Genomic DNA, 19,488 nt, shown 5'->3' on the forward strand with positions numbered 1-19,488 from the left:
CACACACACACACACACACACACATATGTGTATTTGTGTGCATGTATATATCTACAAATGTTCTTCATTTTAGTTATCCAAAAGGTCATATCTGCCATTTAAAAATTAATGTTTTTTTCTTTTGCAATAAATTGATCAAAAGTGACAGTAAAGACTTTTAAATTCTTACAAATCTCTATTTTTCAAATAAACTGTGTTCTTTTGAACTTTCTATTCACCTAAGAATCCTGGAAAAGTGTCACGGTTTCCTCAAAAATATTAAGCAGCAAAATGGTTTTTAACTTTAATAATCAGAAATGTTTCTTGAGCAGCAAATCAGCATTATTAGAATGATTTCTGAAGAATCATGTGACACTGAAGTAAAGGTGCTGAAAATTCAGCTTTGCATCATAGGAATAAATGACATTTTAAAATATATTCAAATAGAAAACAGCTGTTTTAAATTGTAATACTATTTCACAATATTACTGTTTTTACTGCATTTTTCATCAAATAAATGCAGCTTTGGAGAGCATAAGAGACTTCCTTCAAAAACAAAAAAAAAACCTTACTGACCCTAAACTTTTGAATGGTAGTGTACAAGTTATTATGACTGGAATGTTTTAAACAGGTTTCATATGATTCGACCCAACTCTTCATGCTCACGCTCATTTTTCCTCCACTTTCCTCTACAGACAGAGGTTTCCAACTGGACAGGAACGATCGTGCTGCTCCTCATTAGCGGTTTCTGCAACTTTGCACAAAACATGATCGCTTTCAGTGTGCTGAACCTAGTCAGCCCACTCAGTTACGCCGTAGCCAACGCAACAAAGAGGATCATGGTCATCAGTATATCCCTACTGATGCTCAGGAACCCCGTCAACACCTCCAACATTATCGGCATGATGACAGCAATACTAGGCGTCTTCCTCTATAATAAGGTAATTTACACATGTCTTAGAAATAGTTTTTTTCAACCACAAATGAGGAATGCAAAAACTGATGTCAGTTGAAATACCATTGCTTTTCTCACCAGGCGAAATACGATTCCAACCAGGAGGCCAAGAAGAAACTGCTGCCAGTTTCAGCACAGGATATGGTTTCATTGGACAAACCCCAGTCCAACGGCTCCGGGCCCTTCGCTCACAGCTCAGACTTTCAGCACGGTCGGAGCACAGTACTCACCGACCACTTTCAGTACAGCCGGCAGGCCTACACAGCAGATTACAGCTCCAAGCAGTTTGTTGTGTGAGTCGAACACTTTGGAGGACTATAAAGACTGGTCTCAGACCCCCTGGCTTCAGAGGAGATGGGTGAATCTTTCATACGGACGAGGAAGTGTCGGAATAACTGGAAAAGGAATGTTTACTCACAAAATCCTACTGCTTTTTTTTTCACAGGCCTGTTATTTATTTCATTACAAACCCTATTTTGGTTGTTTTCCTATTTAGTTCATGAGGAAATTCTCAGTGGTATGTGCAGATTTTTGCAGATTATTATAGGAAGGTGCTGGGATTTTTTTTTGGATCAAGTTTTTGTTTTTGCACAGGGTGCATTTCAGTGCAGTTCAGAATGTAATATGTCTGTGTCGTCGTCATGCTAATGCGAGTGAGAGACAGACAGACAAACAGCGAGACCTCTTCCATATAACATACACTGGGTCACTGCAAATACAAGTGCATCAGGGTATTAGTCAATGTTCTGGTTTTGCCTTTTATTTGTAAATATTTTATTTATTTTTATAGAGGAAGGTGTATTGGTTGACCATATCAAAAACTGAAAACACCCCATTGATTTTTTTTTTTTTTTTTTTGGAATGTCTAATATCTGAAGGAATCACTTTTTTCATTCTGGGGGTGTTAAATCAGACAGGTCACTGTACAAGATCTCTTGAATCGTGGTTCATGCATTCATATGTATGATTATCATTTTTTGCATTTTTATTTTATTTTTACTGATATGCAGACAGGGGAATTAGAATTACCATACAATGGCCATAACTTATGGCTCAGTTTAATTAATATTAAATGTCTAGGAAGGGAAGATGGGGGATTCATAATGCAGTTTATTTTATTTCTTTGTTTTCTGGAAATTGACATTCTGTAAGTTTAAATTTGTCTCAGTCCCTCACAATAAAAAGTTTGAGGACACTGTTTCAGAACTGTTGATTCTTTGACACTGAACTCCATGAGAATGGTCTTGTTAAAAGGTGCAATATTCCAATCATGACATCCGGAGGTGTTTCAAGCTCTTTTAGGGTGTAAAACCTGTAGTTGCAAGAATCTGTGGACTAATTTTTTGGGGGGGAATGTGATCAAATTTGTTAAATGGCGCAAACTAGCCATCTAGAAAGAGATCTGCGGCTTGGAGCCTATTTTAGATGTTACTGACCAGTTATCGTCTTCGTTCCCAAATTTATGCCAGTTTTAGCAAAATGTCTGAGGTGGGGGATTAGTTTAATATTTGTAAACTAGCTGTTTTTTCCCCTCTCTTTCTCCATTTCTATTTAACAAGTGTCTTGCTGCTGGAAAGTTAGACTTTTTTTTTTTTTTTGGCAAAAAGCATGCATGTGTTTGCATAACTCTGCAATGAGAAAAGAACTTGGAGTTCTTTTAAATATTTCAAGTGTTACGGATTTTAAATAGCATCATGACATATTTCATGTTGTGTATTTTGAACGACTCCGTCTTTATGTCTCTCTAGATATTGTGAATTTATTAGATCAGTTCAGGCAGATGAAGTGGTTCATTAACTGATATTGTAGCTTGAGCAGCCAAAAAGGAAGGCTATGGGTGTGCTCTCTTCCTTCTGCCTGTTTTTCATCGGTTGAAGCCTTTTGTTCTCACTTTGTGACATCGCTAGTGTGCCAATTCGCTTCTCAGTGCCGATTTCTTCTCCCTGATTCTTACTGCTTTTAGGTGACTGGTTGTAATCTGTACAAGAAACATCGGGCTGATGTATAGCATATTCATTAACCAGACATTGTGTGTAAGCACTGGACTCCCAATGTCTCAAAATGAAAGGGATTCAAGAAAGCATCTTTTTTTTTTTTGTATTACACAGTAAGTAATTGTAAACTGAGCCTAAACCCTGAACTCAGCTCAACAGTACCAATATTGCAGTGATCTTACCTTCCCATTCAGAAAATCATGCACTACTGTAGTACTTGATGTTTTTTTTTTTTTCAGCTTCAGTATCTTCAGGCTCTTCAACCCCTCCCCATGTGAGATTGATGCGTCTCTGTAATCTGACAGTCATGTTGCGTCATGTTAATTGGGTTTTTTCGTTTGTTTTTCTGTGGTGTGGAAATGCATTGTCACTCTCTGTATTGAGATTGTTTTACTTTCAGCCAGTGTTTATATATTATTTGAGTTTTAAGATGCCTTGGTACGGTTAATGTTGCATTTTTTTTCTTGTCAACTTAAAGTTATAAGATGACTTATTTTGAAATGTGAAAATAAAGAAGATTAATTGATAAAGTCTTGATGTACTATTTGCTTAGGTCTGCAAAATTCAATTTAGGATCTAAAAATGTCTCGTTTCTAAGCATAACTTTGTGAACCTCACTGTAGGGAGAATATTCAAACAACAAGAAAATAACATTGACCCTTTTGTTGTTAAGAATAGCTCATTACGGTTTAAAACCTCATAAAAATAATTATATATTCTTAGTTCTAAATTAGAATTCTCAAATGTAGTTCTACAATGTATGTGTAAAAGTGAACATGGGAAAAGGGTTCAAGCTACTTTACTACGGTGACGCATTGCTGCCACACACATTTTTTTCCCCACTCAATTATGTCGTAATAACGAGATATGTCTTTTTAACGACATCTTTTCTCGTTTTAACGTAATCTTTTCTCGTTAAAACGACATAACTGAGTGGAAAAAATATATATACAGTGGTGTGAAAAAGTGTTGGCCCCCTTCCTGATTTCTTATTTTTTTGCATGTTTGTCACACTTTAATGTTTCAGATCATCAAACAAATTTAAATATTAGTCAACGATAACACAAGTGAACACAACATGCAGTTTTTAAATGAAGGTTTTTATTATTAAGGGAAAACAAAATCCAAAACTACATGGCCCTGTGTGAAAAAGTGTTTGCCCCCTAAACCTAATAACTGGTTGGGCCACCCTTAGCAGCAACAACTGCAATCAAGCGTTTGCGATAACTTGCAATGAGTCTGTTACAGCGCTGTGGAGGAATTTTGGTCCACTCATCTATGCAGAATTGTTGTAATTCAGCCACATTGGAGGGTTTTCGAGCATGAACCGCCTTTTTAAGGTCATGCCACAGCAATGTAGTTTTGGATTTTGTTTTCCCTTAATAATAAAAACCTTCATTTAAAAACTGCATGTTGTGTTTACTTGTGTTATCTTTGACTAATATTTAAATTTGTTTGATGATCTGAAACATTAAAGTGTGACAAACATGCAAAAAAATAAGAAATCAGGAAGGGGGCCAACACTTTTTCACACCACTGTATGTGTGGCAGCAATGCGTCACCGTAACTTTACACAGGATTCCTTTATATAAAAAAAACACTAAGGAAAAATCACTTTATACCTACCTATAACTTTATAATCACTTTACACTTTATACTAAGTAATTATTTTTATTTATTTATTTTAATTAACAATTGGTCACACTTTTGCTTGTGTCTCAGGATATAAACTAAATCCTTCTTGTCTACAATTCTGTGACTTTGGATATAAAAAATTATAGATTTACTTTTTTTCCCACAAAACTTAGTCCTTAATGTACATTCATCTTCCAGAAAGCCATTCAGCAGATATAAAAATGTGTATCTTGTGAGCACAACAACTAAAATCCAATGAACTAAGTACAATTGGACAGTGGGCTATTATGAGGACACATCATAGGCACTTTCATTTTCTTAGGGAAAATATCAACTGTTGTCGAGAAAGATACTTTGACCACAAAAAAAAAATGTGCAGGACATCTAAAGGACTTATTCATTAGCTTTTTTACGTTCTCCACAAATGTGACTTAAATACCGATAACTGCTGCTGTTTGCATTAATATTTTATGTTTACAAGAAGAAAAAAGCCACAAAAAATTGGTGATTTTCCTTTATGATCGACAGAGGGAGACAAAGCTCCGTCTGCCTCTCCATCACTGTATACATGTGAGAGAACAGCACTGTCAGCCTCACACAGACTATAAAAGCAATATTCAAAATGTAAAATCTTCCCATAATTTATAATTAAATATTTATATTAAATTAAACCATTACTCAAGTCACCAATAAACAAAACTATCCATGTTCCGAGGCAATACAACTTCTCACGTCTGTTTTTTTTTTGGTTAAGAAGTGGTTTAATGTAATGCATCTTACAGCCTCCTGAGACCAGCTGATAGGCCTATTATGTAAATGCGGAGTTGCCCACTGGATTTGCCTTCATTCATCTCTAGAGTACTTCCTGCTTGTAACAGGTTTGAGTGGTCGCTCATCTGCGCTTCAGGAAACTGCTGCAGTCTGCCGCTCTCTTCAGCTCAACTCACATACCATCAAACTTTGGAAATAAAACACATGGTAAGGCCAGCTTGATTCTCTTTTAGCGAAATTACCTTAAATAGGTATTTTCAAGCCTCCTATAGAATTATTAGATGACTGCTGAGGAATCAGTTCATTCTGATAGCCTACTGATATCCTAAAGTTGGTCAGACATGAAATTTAAATGTTAAATGTTAAGTTGTATTATTATTATTGTTGTTGTTACAACCTTTTAAAAAGCAGGCCGTAGTGCGCAGGCTCTGTCTCAAAACATAGTTTTTGGTCACCATCCACATCAGCAGACGAGACCCCAAAATACTGCATGCGTGCTGTTTAGTTCTTCAGAGACCTCTCTCTCTGTTTTGAGACACAGTAAAACTTCTTCTGAACCGAGTGTGCTGAGAAACACTCTAAGCATGCCTTTTCTTAACCTAAATCACCTTTAACCCTAAAGTAGCTCATCCTGCGTTGTCTTGTTTCATGATGTTTTGGTCACACTTTATTTTAAGGTTCAATTCTCGCTATTAACAAACCATTAACTACGACTTTTGCCTCAATAAACTCCTAATTTATTGCTCTTTAATAGTTAAGGTAGTTGTTAAGTTTATGTATTGGGTAGGATTAGGGATGTAGAATATGGTCATGCAGAATATGTGCTTTATAAGAACTAATAAACAGCAAATATGTTAATAACAGGCATGCTAATAAGCAGCTAGTTAATAGTGAGAATTGGTCCCTATACTAAAGTGTTACCTTTTTCTTCTACACTGAATACCTTTCACACATTTCAACTTCCTTTCAAAATGTGAAATATCACTTAGCCTAACCCTGAGTCGAAATGTAGCCTAATGTGAAAGCCTGTAAAGATGTGCTTTCCTTGTATCTTTTCACACTCTGCAGGGCAGAGTATCAATAAATTGATATCTGGATTTGTTTAGTGTATGCTACGCTTCGAGTAGAGAGAAATTAGACCAACATTTTGTGTTGATATAGTGTCATAACAACAGAAAGGTTTATTGTTCATTGTGTACTGTAATAAATCAACATCTTGTGTATTGATGCAGTTTATCAATGGACAGCAATGACCATAGACTACAGATTCTCTGATTAGTGGTCAATCATTATGGGTTTTTCTGATTTTTAAAACTAGATTTTAGTAATAATCGCATGCCTCAACTGAAGACTTCTCACCAAAATTCTCATAAGAATGAAAAAGGAGTCTCTAAAATTAAGAACGATAACTTTAGCGTGATTTTAAAGCATGGATGATATAATTGTTTGGATTGTGGCAAGAACAGATAAAACAAAGCTTTCATTTTTCTTTTGTCTCTGACACGGGTTGCGTTTTTAGCAAAGCATGCAGCTGACTGGCTCACTTTTGACTGTCATCTCTATGACAACCACTGCTGAATGATGTGCTGTGCAAAGGTGTGTGGTTGGAGACACTTCCTGTGCCTCACTATTGTTCTGAATCTGCTGCTCACTTCTTAAACAGTTCATGACAGTTCATTATCTTCCCCGCAACGTGTGATGTCTTTGAGTTATTCTTTCAAAACACAACGCAGATTGACAGATGCATGCTAAATCGTAGAAAATTATGTATGCACTCAACATTTGAGGAAGAAGGTAAACAAACTAGCGACAATCAAAGCTCAGTCCTACTCAGGGTACGAGATGCTGTGATGACAATGTGTGGTCTGAGGTCTATTATAGTCCATTCTGCCAACACCATAGCGATGGCATACTTCTGCTAAAAACTTCTGCCTTCCACAACTGATTTTGATCAATGCCTATTTTTGGACAATCAACAATGTATTCTATTACAGTTAAGTCCTCTGAGCAGGTTTCAGGTTCAGTTAGTTAATCTCTATCGATAACATCTGAGGCCCTACTGTCGATTACCACAGAAAATCATTACAACCCGTCACAGAGTTCGTAAAGACAAGCAAAATTGCAAAATAAGAATGTGATTACAATAAAGGCAGTCTAAGTTTTTGGTTTAAGATGGTGTTTAAACAAAGAGGCAACAATTTACCTCCGTAATTTGAGTGAAACAGTTATTTGAATAATCAAGTAGCCTATTCAAAAATTATTGCCCACTGTCAGTAGTGTAGCGATGTACGAAGTATTGCTCACTTTACGCGAAATTACAGGTAATGCAGGTTCCTACTGAAATTAGTGGATCTGATGTCATTCAAAACGGAAAATTCATTTAGGAGATTCTAAAAATGTTTACATTTTTTTTTTTACCTCAGAAAAACATTCATGAATTGTTCACAAGAATGTATATTTAAAAAGTAATGAAATATTTTTTGTTAAAGTGCAAAGAGCTTAATGTATTTTGAACCTCGGATATTCCTTTAAAGGGGTCATATGATGTTGTTAAAAAGAACATTATTTGGTGTATTTGGTGTAATGAAATGTGTTTATGCGGTTTAAGATTCAAAAAACACATTATTTTCCACATACTGTATATTATTGTTTCTCCTCTATGCCCCGCCTTTTTGAAACGCGTCGATTTTTACAAAGCTCATCGGTCTGAAAAAGCGAGGTGTGCTGTGATTGGCCAGCTATCCAGTGCGTTGTGATTGGCCGAATTCCTCAAGCGTGTGACGGAAATGTTACGTTCCTACCATATTGTGATGCCTGCGGCAACCACATGTGACGACCCCGGGCTGGACTCCGCTTCGTCCACGGTTAAAAGCCGATTCGGCAATCCACAGCGCGAAGTTGTTGTATTTCCTCAGTGACCAGCACGGATCAGCTCCAGGCATGACGAAGCGATATCGTCCTCTTTTGGAAGACCAAACAAAGTAGTTTCGCTTTCACAACGAATCACACAGCGCCTTCACGACATGGCGGCGGAAACAACAAAACTACAGCGAGAATAAAAGTTACGCCTTCTTTCTTTGCATGAACATTTGGGCTGCGTTATGCAAATCTTCCCACATAGTGATGTAGACATGTGGGGGCGTGTTAGAACGAGCCATTTTAGGTAGGCGTGGCTGACTCTTTAACTTTTATAAAGAATATCTCTTTGGATTTGAGACTTTAGTCTTTGCAACTTTACAGATCTTCTTTATGCACCAAGAGCTTGTAACACTCCAAAGAGAAAGGAAAAATTGAAATCGCATCATATGACCCCTTTAAATGTTTTCTTCTGTGTGTCCTTCACAGTTCTTCTGTAGTGGTTACTCAAGTCAGACATTGAAATGTGATATTTGTTGGAATTTTTTTTTTTTTTAAGTTCACACCTGCTCTGTAGCCTGCATGCACACTTTTTTTTGTTAATATTGTGTGGTAAAGCACCCACAAGGTCAAATGATGTTTAGATGGATGTTTATGTGACAGAAGCCATTAGAGCTACAAACGGTGTCATGTACTCTTTGGCCCAGTTTCTTTCAATAGAAACACAGCACAAACCAGCGGCAAACACGACATCAAAACATCTAACTGCAAATGATTAACTCTGAATGGTAATTTCCTTCACCGTGTTCATCTACTACTGATTGAAGCATATTCCTTTTATATATATATTTCATTTGGATTAGCTGAGAATGCTTGACATGAATACTATCCAGAGTAAAAACTGTCACACTGCTAGTATGTTAAACTGTAAAAAAGAAAAAATGTGAAATCTATACGGTAAAAAAGGCAAGTGTAGTTGAACTTTACTGTAAAACATATGGTAGCAACATTTTAAATATTAGAGATATCCAGTTAAATAAAAAACATGTTTCATGAACTTAAAAAGTGTTAATATATTACTAAAATATGTGTTTTATCTTTATAATATGTTGGCAACCACCTTAAAAACACAGGCGATAAAGAGAAAGCCACATGATTAATCAGAGTTCATCACAAGTAGTTTTTCCATAATCTGAAGTAGATACTAAGTAGTACACAATGTTATACACACAAATACAAAACAGCATTATGGTAACACACGACACTAAAATAATAAACATTTGTGACGACTGGGGGCGGGAGCCCCTCGCGGACGACTGCCGCACACAAAACACAAAATAAAGTCCAGGCCTGGTCCTCTCTCGTCTTTCACTGTCGTCACTCCTCCTTTTATACTTCCGGAGCTCCTCCGTGGGACTCGAGACCGGTGAGTGGTGCAGGTGTCGCTCATTATCAATTACTCCACCGGCTCTCGGCCCCGCCCCCACTCGTCACAACATTAAACAACATAAAATGTAACCCTAATGTTCATAACTGATAACAAGAAACTAAGAAGAAACACTGAACCATCACATGTGATCTGTCACACAGAGGATTCAGGAAATGTCAATTTACGTTTTTTCACTGTAAATTATAAGATGACTGGCAGTAACAGTATAACTTTTAACAGTATTTTACTGTAAAAATGCATGATATGTTGCATTAGATTAGTTTTTACATTTAAGATAAAGCACACCCGTGCCTTTGAATAGTTTGAGAGCTCAGATGAGAATTTATTTTATTTCTTTACAGGAGGAAAATGTGGATGTAAAGGCCCTCCGGGCCAAATTTCACGCTCAGTTAGAAATGGCAGCTTCCGGAGGTGGGTCCCCCATCAAACCTCATACGGTTGGTGCGCTGCCAGAGTCTCTAACCAATGGAGCTCTCCGAAACAAGACTTCAGCTGTGCCTCCAAGACCAGCCTTTCCTCTGAACGCTCATAGTGAACCAGAGATGTTTCATTCGGGTCCTCAGGGAGTCTTCCCAAGACCTCCTCCCTCTCATCGTTTGGGAGCCCAGGAGAGTCCTAAAACGCCCCCTACGGAGGTCAACGTGCCGAGCAGAGTCAAGCTGACAGGAGAACTTCTTCAGCGCAAGATACTTCATCAGCACAGCGACATGAAAGTTTCTTCAGCGTTCAAAGCACCCCTGCCGAGCCAGAGGAGCGTGTCGGAGGTAGTACCGCTAAGAAAGCCGCTTCCCAATGTCGGGCCGCGACCATCAAAACCAAAACGCCCTCCGTCTGTAAACCTGAATCATTTGCGAAAAAAAGCCCCTGTTGTTCTTCCCAAAAGAAACATAGATCTCCAAAGTTCTAAAGGTAGGAGCCAAACAAATGCCTTTCCAGTCTTTTACTGCATTCAAATCAGTAATACAAATACATCACTCATCAATAAATATTTGCATTTATATGACCTAATGCAGTGGTTCATGTTAACTGTTGTTCATAGACTTTTTCCATGCCATGTTAGGCGAGACTTGTGTACGTAACAAGAATTAACAGGAAAATGTGATGTTTTATTTAGTATTTATGGTGTATTTTGTGTAGGACCAGCACGGCCACCAAACAAACCCAGCCTGTTGACATCATCGTTTTCAGAATTGTGAGTAATACGTGGTTGTCTATAAGTAGTTGCCAAAGTTTGGAAGAGAAGGGGAAGGAAACTGTAACACAAATTACATGTCGTTTTTTCCACATCTGATCTGTATCTCTAAATTATAAAGAGGAATAATTTTGAATTGCACCAAACAACATCTTGCATTCGTACGTGCATCTTACAGTGCGATCTTTCACTCTGGAAGTATGTGGGTGTAATGCACGCACTGTGGCATTTCCTGACTCTTTTTGTAGATTCTTATGAAAGCAGCTCAGATAGCATGTATTGTGTGGCGTAATGGTTATTTTTAATCGCTGTTGGGTATGTTTGCTGTTATTGAGTCTGATAGGGCTAGTATGTAATCTAACTCTCATTTCCATGTGTTGTGTGGATCAGAAACGTGGACCACCAAGAGGACTATGATGACATCAGCGCACTCCCACCACCTCCTCCCACACCTCCCAAGCCAAGAGGTAAACGTGAATATAGTTTTCACCTGGTGGGTTATAAAGCAGACGAAAGAATCTCGTAGATTTACACTGAGCAACCCAGCCTTATCTAAAGATCAGACTATCATAGAGACGTGAGGGAGGGCTTTTTTAACTCATGCCTGTAGGAAACCACATAGCAGTGAGCTAAAAAAAAAAAAAAAAACCCATAGCAGTGCCCACACCACAAAGCAGTGCCCTGGTGACCATTCACAGCAACCTAGCACTATGGTGGACTTTTGCCTGGGCAATGTGACCCTGGACCACAAAACCAGTCATAAGGGTCAATTTTGTGAAATTGAGATTTATACATCATCTGAAAACTGAATAAATAGTTGATTTCAATTGATGTATGGTGTGTTAGGATAGGACAATATTTGACCGAGATACAACTATTTGAAAATCTGGAATCTGAGGGTGCAAAAAAATCAAAATATTGAGAAAATCGCCTTTAAAGTTGTCCAAATGAAGTTCTTAGCAATGCATATTGCTAATCAAAAATTAAGTTTTGATATATTTACGGTAAGAAATTTACAAAATATCTTCATGGAACATGATCTTTACTTAATATCCTAATGATTTTTGGCATTAAAGAAAAATGGATAATTTTGACCCATACAATGTGTTGGCTATTGCTACAAATATACGCCTGCGACTTATGACTGGTTTTGTGGTCCAGGGTCACATATACTCTAGCATTTGTTTCAAATGTTTTTTTGTTTTTTTCTTTTCTAAATGAAGCAGACGTATTACCATAAAAAGACATTCACTGTTTTTGTCTTCTGATATTGCAGACTCATGGACTGACAGTTTCCCTTCTCAGCATGAGGTCGGTCTGTTGGGTTAATTTTGTGTTTATGTGTTTCAGAACAAGTAAAAGAGAGGATGTATGTTTAAGGGTCAGTGGTTTCAATCCTTTGACATGCTTAGCATGTGTTCTAATGTGTTTTTTTATTGAGTTGTAGGACAGCGATCAAGAAATCTATGAAGACCCAGACAGGTAAGTCATATCAAAGTTCCCTTCCCAGTCCACCCAGACCACTGTTAAAACTAAACTGCAACAATGGCTTGTTCAGAAATTTGCATGATTATGATGCCCTAAACATGAGCACATTAACACTGCATAGCTTGCTCTATAATAACAGAGTTATTTGCATATAGAAATATGGTACCTAGAAACATGATACATTGATACAGTTATTAGAGGATACTAATAAAGTTTAGTTTAATAATATCAAGTGTGTGAGCTCATTTCCCCTATTTTACATTTAGATATGTAACCTAACACTCACTTAAACTGTTAATCTTTATAATTTAATAAAAATGTTATATGTAATCTTATTAGCAAATATAAAAATGAATATCTAATTTTTGTACTGTGCATTATAATGTGATGCTAAATTCATTTGTAGCATTTAAAACTATTTTAGTTTTTAGTGTTTTATTTTTAATTTCCACTATACTTTTCAAAATTCGGGGGCCAGTAAGATTTTTTATTTTTAAATGTATTAATAATTTTATTCACCAAGGAGGCATTAAATGAATGAAGTGACAATAAAGAAATTTACAATTTTAGAATTTACAATTAAAAAAATTCTAATTCAAATAAATGCTGTTCAGTTTTAACTTTCTATTCTTGAAAAAAAACGTGAAAAAATGTATCAGTTTCCACAAAAAAAATAACATAAATAATAATAATAATAATAAAGAGGAAAGAAAAGCACAAATGTTTGCAGCATTGATAATAATAATAATTTTTTTCGAGTGCAGCAAATCAGCGTATTAGAATGATTTCTGAAGGATCGTGTGACATCAAAGGCTGAAGTAATGATCATCACAGGAATTAATTACATTTAAAAAAATATTAAAATACAAAATAGTTAATTTAAAGTGTGATCTTTCACAATATTGCTGTTTTTACTGTTTTTTCATCAAATAAATTGAGCCTTGATGAGGATATTCCAAACTTTTGAAATGTAGTGTATTTAGACAAAATAGTTTAGAATTTTACATTTGGGGAATTATGGGTTATTGGCCATAAGATTAAATTAATTACTGGCTTATTTTATCGGCTATAATTTTACTCTCTGTGCATAGAAGTTTAAAAAGTACAGTAGCAAAATACTGTAGCCTGGTTGATCAAGCAAAACTGAATTATAAGTACAAGAAATCTTGACTATTATTATAAATACATTCTATAATGTATCAGTTAATGGAATAAAATCTCTCTTGTTATATCCATATGTTGTAGCCACAGACTGCAGGATTGTCACTTAAATGATAATATCTTTAAAAGAAAAGGTAAATGAACAGGGACTGTTAAACTCTAAAAACAGCAGTGTGAACATTCATGAGAATTTCTCTTTTTGGTTTCCACTGAAGAAAGAAAGTCACTCTGGTTCCTTTAATTTCAACTGTATTTCTGTATGTTGCAGACCTGTTCCTACTGAGAGGAAAGTATTGAAAGAGACTAAAAAGACCGAGCTGGACAAGAAAGAACTGAAGGAAAAGCAGAAGTGGGAAAATGAGTATAGAAAAAAATTTAAGGTAACCCTTTTGTATATGTTGAAGCTAAAAAAGGATATCATAAATGTGGTTCTATGTCTTTTTGCCTGATTCCTACAGATATTAACATGTTAATAATTGTGTTTGCGTGCATAGCTGAATGGACCTATTGAGGTGATCCACATGGCTCGTGTGAGAGAGGACTGGCAGGGCGGTAAGAATGACCTGACTGTGCGACAGGGAGAGAACGTGGAGATCATCCGTGTGAACAACAACCCTGAGAGGAAATGGCTGGCACGAAACCTGAGGGGCAGCAGTAAGTCAAATACGCTCAAGTTCTAACTGTGACATGCTGTCGATTACCACAGAAAGTCGTTTCGACTAGTTCCTTAGTTTCCGAAGACAAACGAATCAGGTTTACAGCAATGCACTTACGACAGAAGTCTATGATGCAAGACATTCAGCAGAGGAAGTGATGTCAGCTTTCTGATTTAAATCAGAAGTGTGCTGCTTGTTTTCATCATTTCAGAAGTGAGGGAGAAAGAATATCAATTATAAACCAAGCTTTCCTATTCTATTCTATTCTATTCTACAGTCCATGGTTCTGTAAAGAAATAAAGTCACTTAAACCACACTATTGCAAAGAGGTTATGTAATTGAACTTAGAAATATGTCCGTGTAAGGAGACCTTAAATCAGCAGAACAAGAACATACAATACATTTTTAGGGTAATTTAGTGTCATTTAGGTTTGAGTGACTTTTTAAAAATTTCTTCTTCATGCTCTTTATAACTTTTTTTCAATATTGTCTGGCTGGTTTTATGGCTACTTCCATTTTCTCGATCCAAGTCCTCCCCCTACATTTTCTTCTTTTTTGATAATCAATTTCATCGCTATCTAAGTCCCCGCCCTATATTTTTGTTATTTTGCGATAATCTGTTTCAATCAGATGCATGGCACAATATGGAAATATCTGTCTCTGCTTTCATTACATTGCAACTTCAACTTATATTAAAGCATATTCTAACCCAGAATATTCCTGTAAAGTCTGTAGCAGCACAATACCAACTTTGCTTGACGTTTTCTTAAAGGGATAGTTCACCCAAAAATGAAAATTCTGTCATGAATTACTCACCCTCATGTCGTTCCAAACCCATAAAATCTTCGTTCATCTTCGTAACACAAATTAAGATATTTTTGATGAAATCCAAGAGCTTTCTGACCTTCCATAGACTGCAACACAACTACCACGTTCAAGGCCCAGAAAGGTAGTAAGGACATTATTAAAATAGTGTCAGACGACTGGCGTTCACAATAGTACCACGACGCATGCGTGTGCATTCCTCTGCTTGCAAACAAGGCACAGTAAATCCAGGTTCTTCAAGAAATTGTTGAATAAAGTAGTATTTTTTATTTCTTTGCGCACAAAAATAATTCTTGTAGCTTCATTAAATGAAGGTCAAACCACTGATGTCACATGGACTATTTTAACGATGTCTTTACTACCTTTCTGGGCCTTGAACGTGGTAGTTGCATTGCTGTCTATGGGAGGGTCAGAAAGCTCTTGGATTTCATCAAAAATATCTTCATTTGTGTTTTGAAGATGGATGAAGGTCTTACGGGTTTTGAAGGACATGATTATTAATGACTACATTTTAATTTTTGGGTGAACTATCCCTTTAAGAAAACGTCAAGCAAAGTTGGTATTGTGCTGCTATAGACTTTATAGGACTATTCTGGGTTAGAATATGCTTTAATATAAGTTGAATTTGCAATGTAATGGAAGCAGAGACAGCTATTTCCATATCGTGCCAATGACCGAATTTTCATTTTTGAGTGAACTACCCCTTTAATGAGGATAGAAAACAACAGTGTTCATAAAGTTATAAATATGTGTTTACTGTTGCAGTCGGCTACATCAGTAACTCCTGCGTGGATGTGGATTATGAAGAAGTGAAGCGGAAAATCCGTGGTCAAGCCGCACCCTCCTACCACCCTTCTGCAGTCCGGCCCATCAACCCAGAAGTATACGATGATATCGGCTCCAACGACCACCTGGACAGGTGAGACCCCAAGCCTCATGTTGAGGGCAGACAGAGGGTATTTTTTTATGATTTTAAAAGCTCACATTGTGTTTTTTTTCTGTTTTCGGCAGTTTTCACAGTGATGGTGAGTAAACGTATACAGCCTTTTACTTTCCGAGAGGTGATTTTTTTATTTTTCTGCACTGGAGTTATAAGTTTGTGCTCTGCTTCTCTCAGATTTATATGATGACGTGGACCGTGATGAGTTTCCTCCTCCTCCCCCAGAGATCAGGTGCCTCTCGTCTTTCTTCTCATCTCAGTTTTTCTTTTCATAACCAGAGTAACCAATATTTAATTTTACACAAATGAAAATGAGGCTACGAGGGATCAGATGTACAGTCTGTTTAGTGTGTTGTGAACTTTAGTGTTGATCACTGAGCTACAAAATACAAATATAAAACTTGAAATGATTTAGGGCATAGAACATCACTGCCTCATTTTCATTCATTTTATGTCAAATGAAATGTAACCTGACTAAAGGTGCGGTCACAATCACCATTGTTTGGCGGATTTTCGCAAGCGAACTCCAGTTATTTCAATAGAAATCAACACAGGTGGGAATTTCACTTGAAGGTGAACAATTTCCTCACACAGATTTTGCAGTGGGTTTTAGTTGGTCACACAGATTTGCCGTGTTAACCAACAGAAAGCTGCTTGGTTTAAAAGTGATCTCTGTGTGATTGATGCTTCATACATCACTATACCATTGACAGCAGACAATCAATGGACCAACAACATTTTGCTGAAATTTCACTAATGTGACCGCACCATAAGGTCTATGTGTGTTTTAAACCCAACAATCACACCAATTATGTAAACTTCCTTCTATTTGCTATTTTCGTCTCATATTGTACACACAAAAAGCTGCTGAAGTGTCTCTCTTCAGCTTCATGCGCTTTGAAGAAATGACAAACCGTCTAAATCATATTTGAACTGTGTTAATGGATAACTACCTGCAAAAGAAAAAGAGGGCTTTGTTTTAGCTTCTCTAACCTGGAGATTTTCTGTATTGACCATTAATCATGTAATAATCAAAATAGTATTTTCATGCAGTAAACATATATATCCTAATGTTTGACTTCATAACAAAATTGTAGTCGTTTACAATCTCTTTTTCTTTCGAAATGAGCATCACACCATAAATGGTATTTTTCTTTTTCATTTTCTGTGCACTGTAGTCAACACCACATATGTGAGAATTAATACCGTATGGTTTTGTTTAGCCACGATCCGATAAAGGCCAAGCAGCGGGAGAAAGATGAGAAAGATTTTCGAAAGAAGTTTAAGGTGAATCTGTCTTACTTTTGTCCGTTTGTATTATACAGATTAGCTTTGATTCTCGTTGATCATTGCCATGTCAGATATCCTAAACTGTAGTAAAAATATAACATATATGAAACTATTTAACAGTTTGAAGGGCCCATCCGAGTTCTGTACACCATGATGGTGGATCCTAATGCCAATCTGAAGAAGGGTGGGAGCAAGTACCTGGATGTGGTCCGTGAAGAGATTCTCGATGTTATACAGGAGACCAGCAAGAAGCATGTTCTTTGCCGTAATATACAGGGGAAATGTGAGTCACACACACACACCACCTGCTGGAAAATATATGCTATTGAAGCTTTGGCTTTTTTCTTTTCCAAAGCACTGAGAAATAAAGATCTCCTTTAATTTGTTTCAAATAAGTGTGTTAAAGTAGTATAAGTAAAAATAGAAGTATAAAATGATTTATTAGTATTAATAATCGTATGCTTTTTCTCATTGCAGTTGGATATGTACCTTTGAATTACCTTATGCATGAGTATGTATTCGTTTGAATTTTTAATTTAAATACAGTAATACAAGTAATTAATATTTGCTTAATATTTTGAAATGTTATCAAATGCTCTACTTCCATTTTCAGTGAGAATGAGGTTTATGATGACATTGATACTGCTTCAGGTACACACACACACACACACAATCTTATACGCATTTTATGGTTTCATCCCATCAAAAGAGGGTTTTATTTAGTTTTATTTGTATTATAATAGCACATTTGATTTATTGTTTGTTTGTTTGTTTGCTTACTGGCAGATATATATGACAATGATGACAGCTGACCTGCTTGAAGATGATGGTTATCATCCATGTAAAAGTGTTTTCACCTGAGAAAGCAAAAAGAGACTGAACACCATCGAATGAATGACTGACATAGTTTGAAGATGTTTGCTTTAGGAAAACTAAAGCTCAACGCTTTGTATATTGTAGAAATAAGTATTACGGAACATTATAATTATTAGAAATGTTATGATTGAAAGAATATTTTGTAAAGAATTTGACATTTGTAATTATCATAGTAATGTTTTTCTCTTTTTTTTTTGTTACATATGACAATCCAAATCTGTTCAAATGAAAAGAATTTGTTTGTTTGTTTGCTTGTGTTGAGGTTCGCTATTTACTTTTAAACGTGCTGTGTCAATAATGATGCTAGTCTTTTTTTTTCTTTTTCTTTACAAACACTTAAAATGCAATGCCACTGCCTGTTTTCTTTGCCAGCACACCCAACTATGATTGGCAGCTACTTAGCTAACGGAAGACTGCTGTCAAAAATATGAATTAAACTAGTTTAGAAAACAAAACACGCTTTTTATATGTTTAATATGTCTTAGGTTCTGCAAAGTAAAGGCACTACGTCACATCTTTCGTCTAGGAAATTTGCAAAAGAGCCTCTTCGCAGAGTTGAGTGTCTGCAGATGGAGAATTGGACTAAAATCATGCAGAATTCAGTCGAGTCATTCATAAATGCCTTAGAGTCATACAGAGAAAGAGATAAAGTGGTAAGTTTGTATTTACATGTATGTTATAGACAGCACGTCAATAATACACCCATTGTTTACATTAGGCTACATTAAATAGATATGGCTCAATACTCAATCTTCACATGTTTTCATGTGAATAACTAGTCAGGAATGCGTGTAATCTTCACTATTTGTACAACATTGTTTCATTTCAAGTCGGACATGACGAAAGAACTCATTCAGGATTCAATTTCTGAGTCGAATTAATTCTGTAAGTGCTCCGGCTGGTTTACAATTTTTTATTTTTTTTATATGCTTCCATTTACAGCAAACAAACAAGGTACATAAACACATCACATAATCTAACAACACGTGAACAGCCTTAGGTTGAGAATAACCAGTGATAAACAAGATCACAATAAACCAATAACATACTACTAGAGAGACTGGAAAACTGGGTCGGGCTTTCTGGGATGGTAATCAAATGGTTCAGGTCATACTTAGAAGGGAGAGGTTATTATGTGAGTATAGGAGAGCATAAGTCTAAGTGGACGTCCATGACATGCGGAGTCCCACAAGGCTCAATTCTTGCACCGCTCTTGTTTAGCCTGTATATGCTCCCACTAAGTCAAATAATGAGAAAGAACCAAATCGCCTATCACAGCTATGCTGATGATACCCAGATTTACCTAGCCTTATCTCCAAATGACCAGAGCCTCATTGACTCCCTCTGCCAGTGCATTGATGAAATTAACAGTTGGATGTGCGAGAACTTTCTTCAGTTAAACAAGGAAAAAACTGAAGTC

The 19,488-nt window shown here is 36.4% G+C and overlaps 2 protein-coding genes across 2 annotated transcripts in view; both read left to right on the top strand.

Annotated features, from left to right (window-relative positions):
* Window positions 1–3,084, top strand: part of slc35e1 (solute carrier family 35 member E1) — a 6,398-nt gene extending 3,314 nt beyond the window's left edge. The window contains exons 5-6 of the mRNA XM_016500602.1: window positions 675–920; window positions 1,016–3,084. Of these exons, the coding sequence (XP_016356088.1) occupies window positions 675–920; window positions 1,016–1,231 (462 nt within the window). The 3' untranslated portion in view covers window positions 1,232–3,084. The remainder of the gene's footprint in view (window positions 1–674; window positions 921–1,015) is intronic.
* Window positions 3,085–5,460: 2,376 nt separating this feature from the next.
* LOC107699362 (FYN-binding protein-like) lies at window positions 5,461–18,455 on the top strand. The gene is made up of 16 exons (XM_016500601.1): window positions 5,461–5,541; window positions 9,982–10,549; window positions 10,778–10,832; window positions 11,223–11,299; window positions 12,109–12,143; window positions 12,280–12,314; window positions 13,750–13,861; window positions 13,976–14,135; window positions 15,728–15,881; window positions 15,974–15,987; window positions 16,080–16,134; window positions 17,126–17,189; window positions 17,313–17,475; window positions 17,670–17,703; window positions 17,806–17,843; window positions 17,979–18,455. Exons 1-16 carry the CDS (start codon window positions 5,539–5,541, stop codon window positions 18,002–18,004), a joined length of 1,593 nt encoding a protein of 530 aa, XP_016356087.1. The 5' UTR covers window positions 5,461–5,538; the 3' UTR covers window positions 18,005–18,455.
* Window positions 18,456–19,488: the final 1,033 nt, after the last annotated feature.

This window comes from Sinocyclocheilus anshuiensis, unplaced genomic scaffold (assembly GCF_001515605.1).
Source record: "Sinocyclocheilus anshuiensis isolate Anshui unplaced genomic scaffold, SAMN03320099.WGS_v1.1 scaffold42, whole genome shotgun sequence".
In the NCBI taxonomy this organism is placed as follows: Eukaryota; Metazoa; Chordata; class Actinopteri; order Cypriniformes; family Cyprinidae; genus Sinocyclocheilus; species Sinocyclocheilus anshuiensis.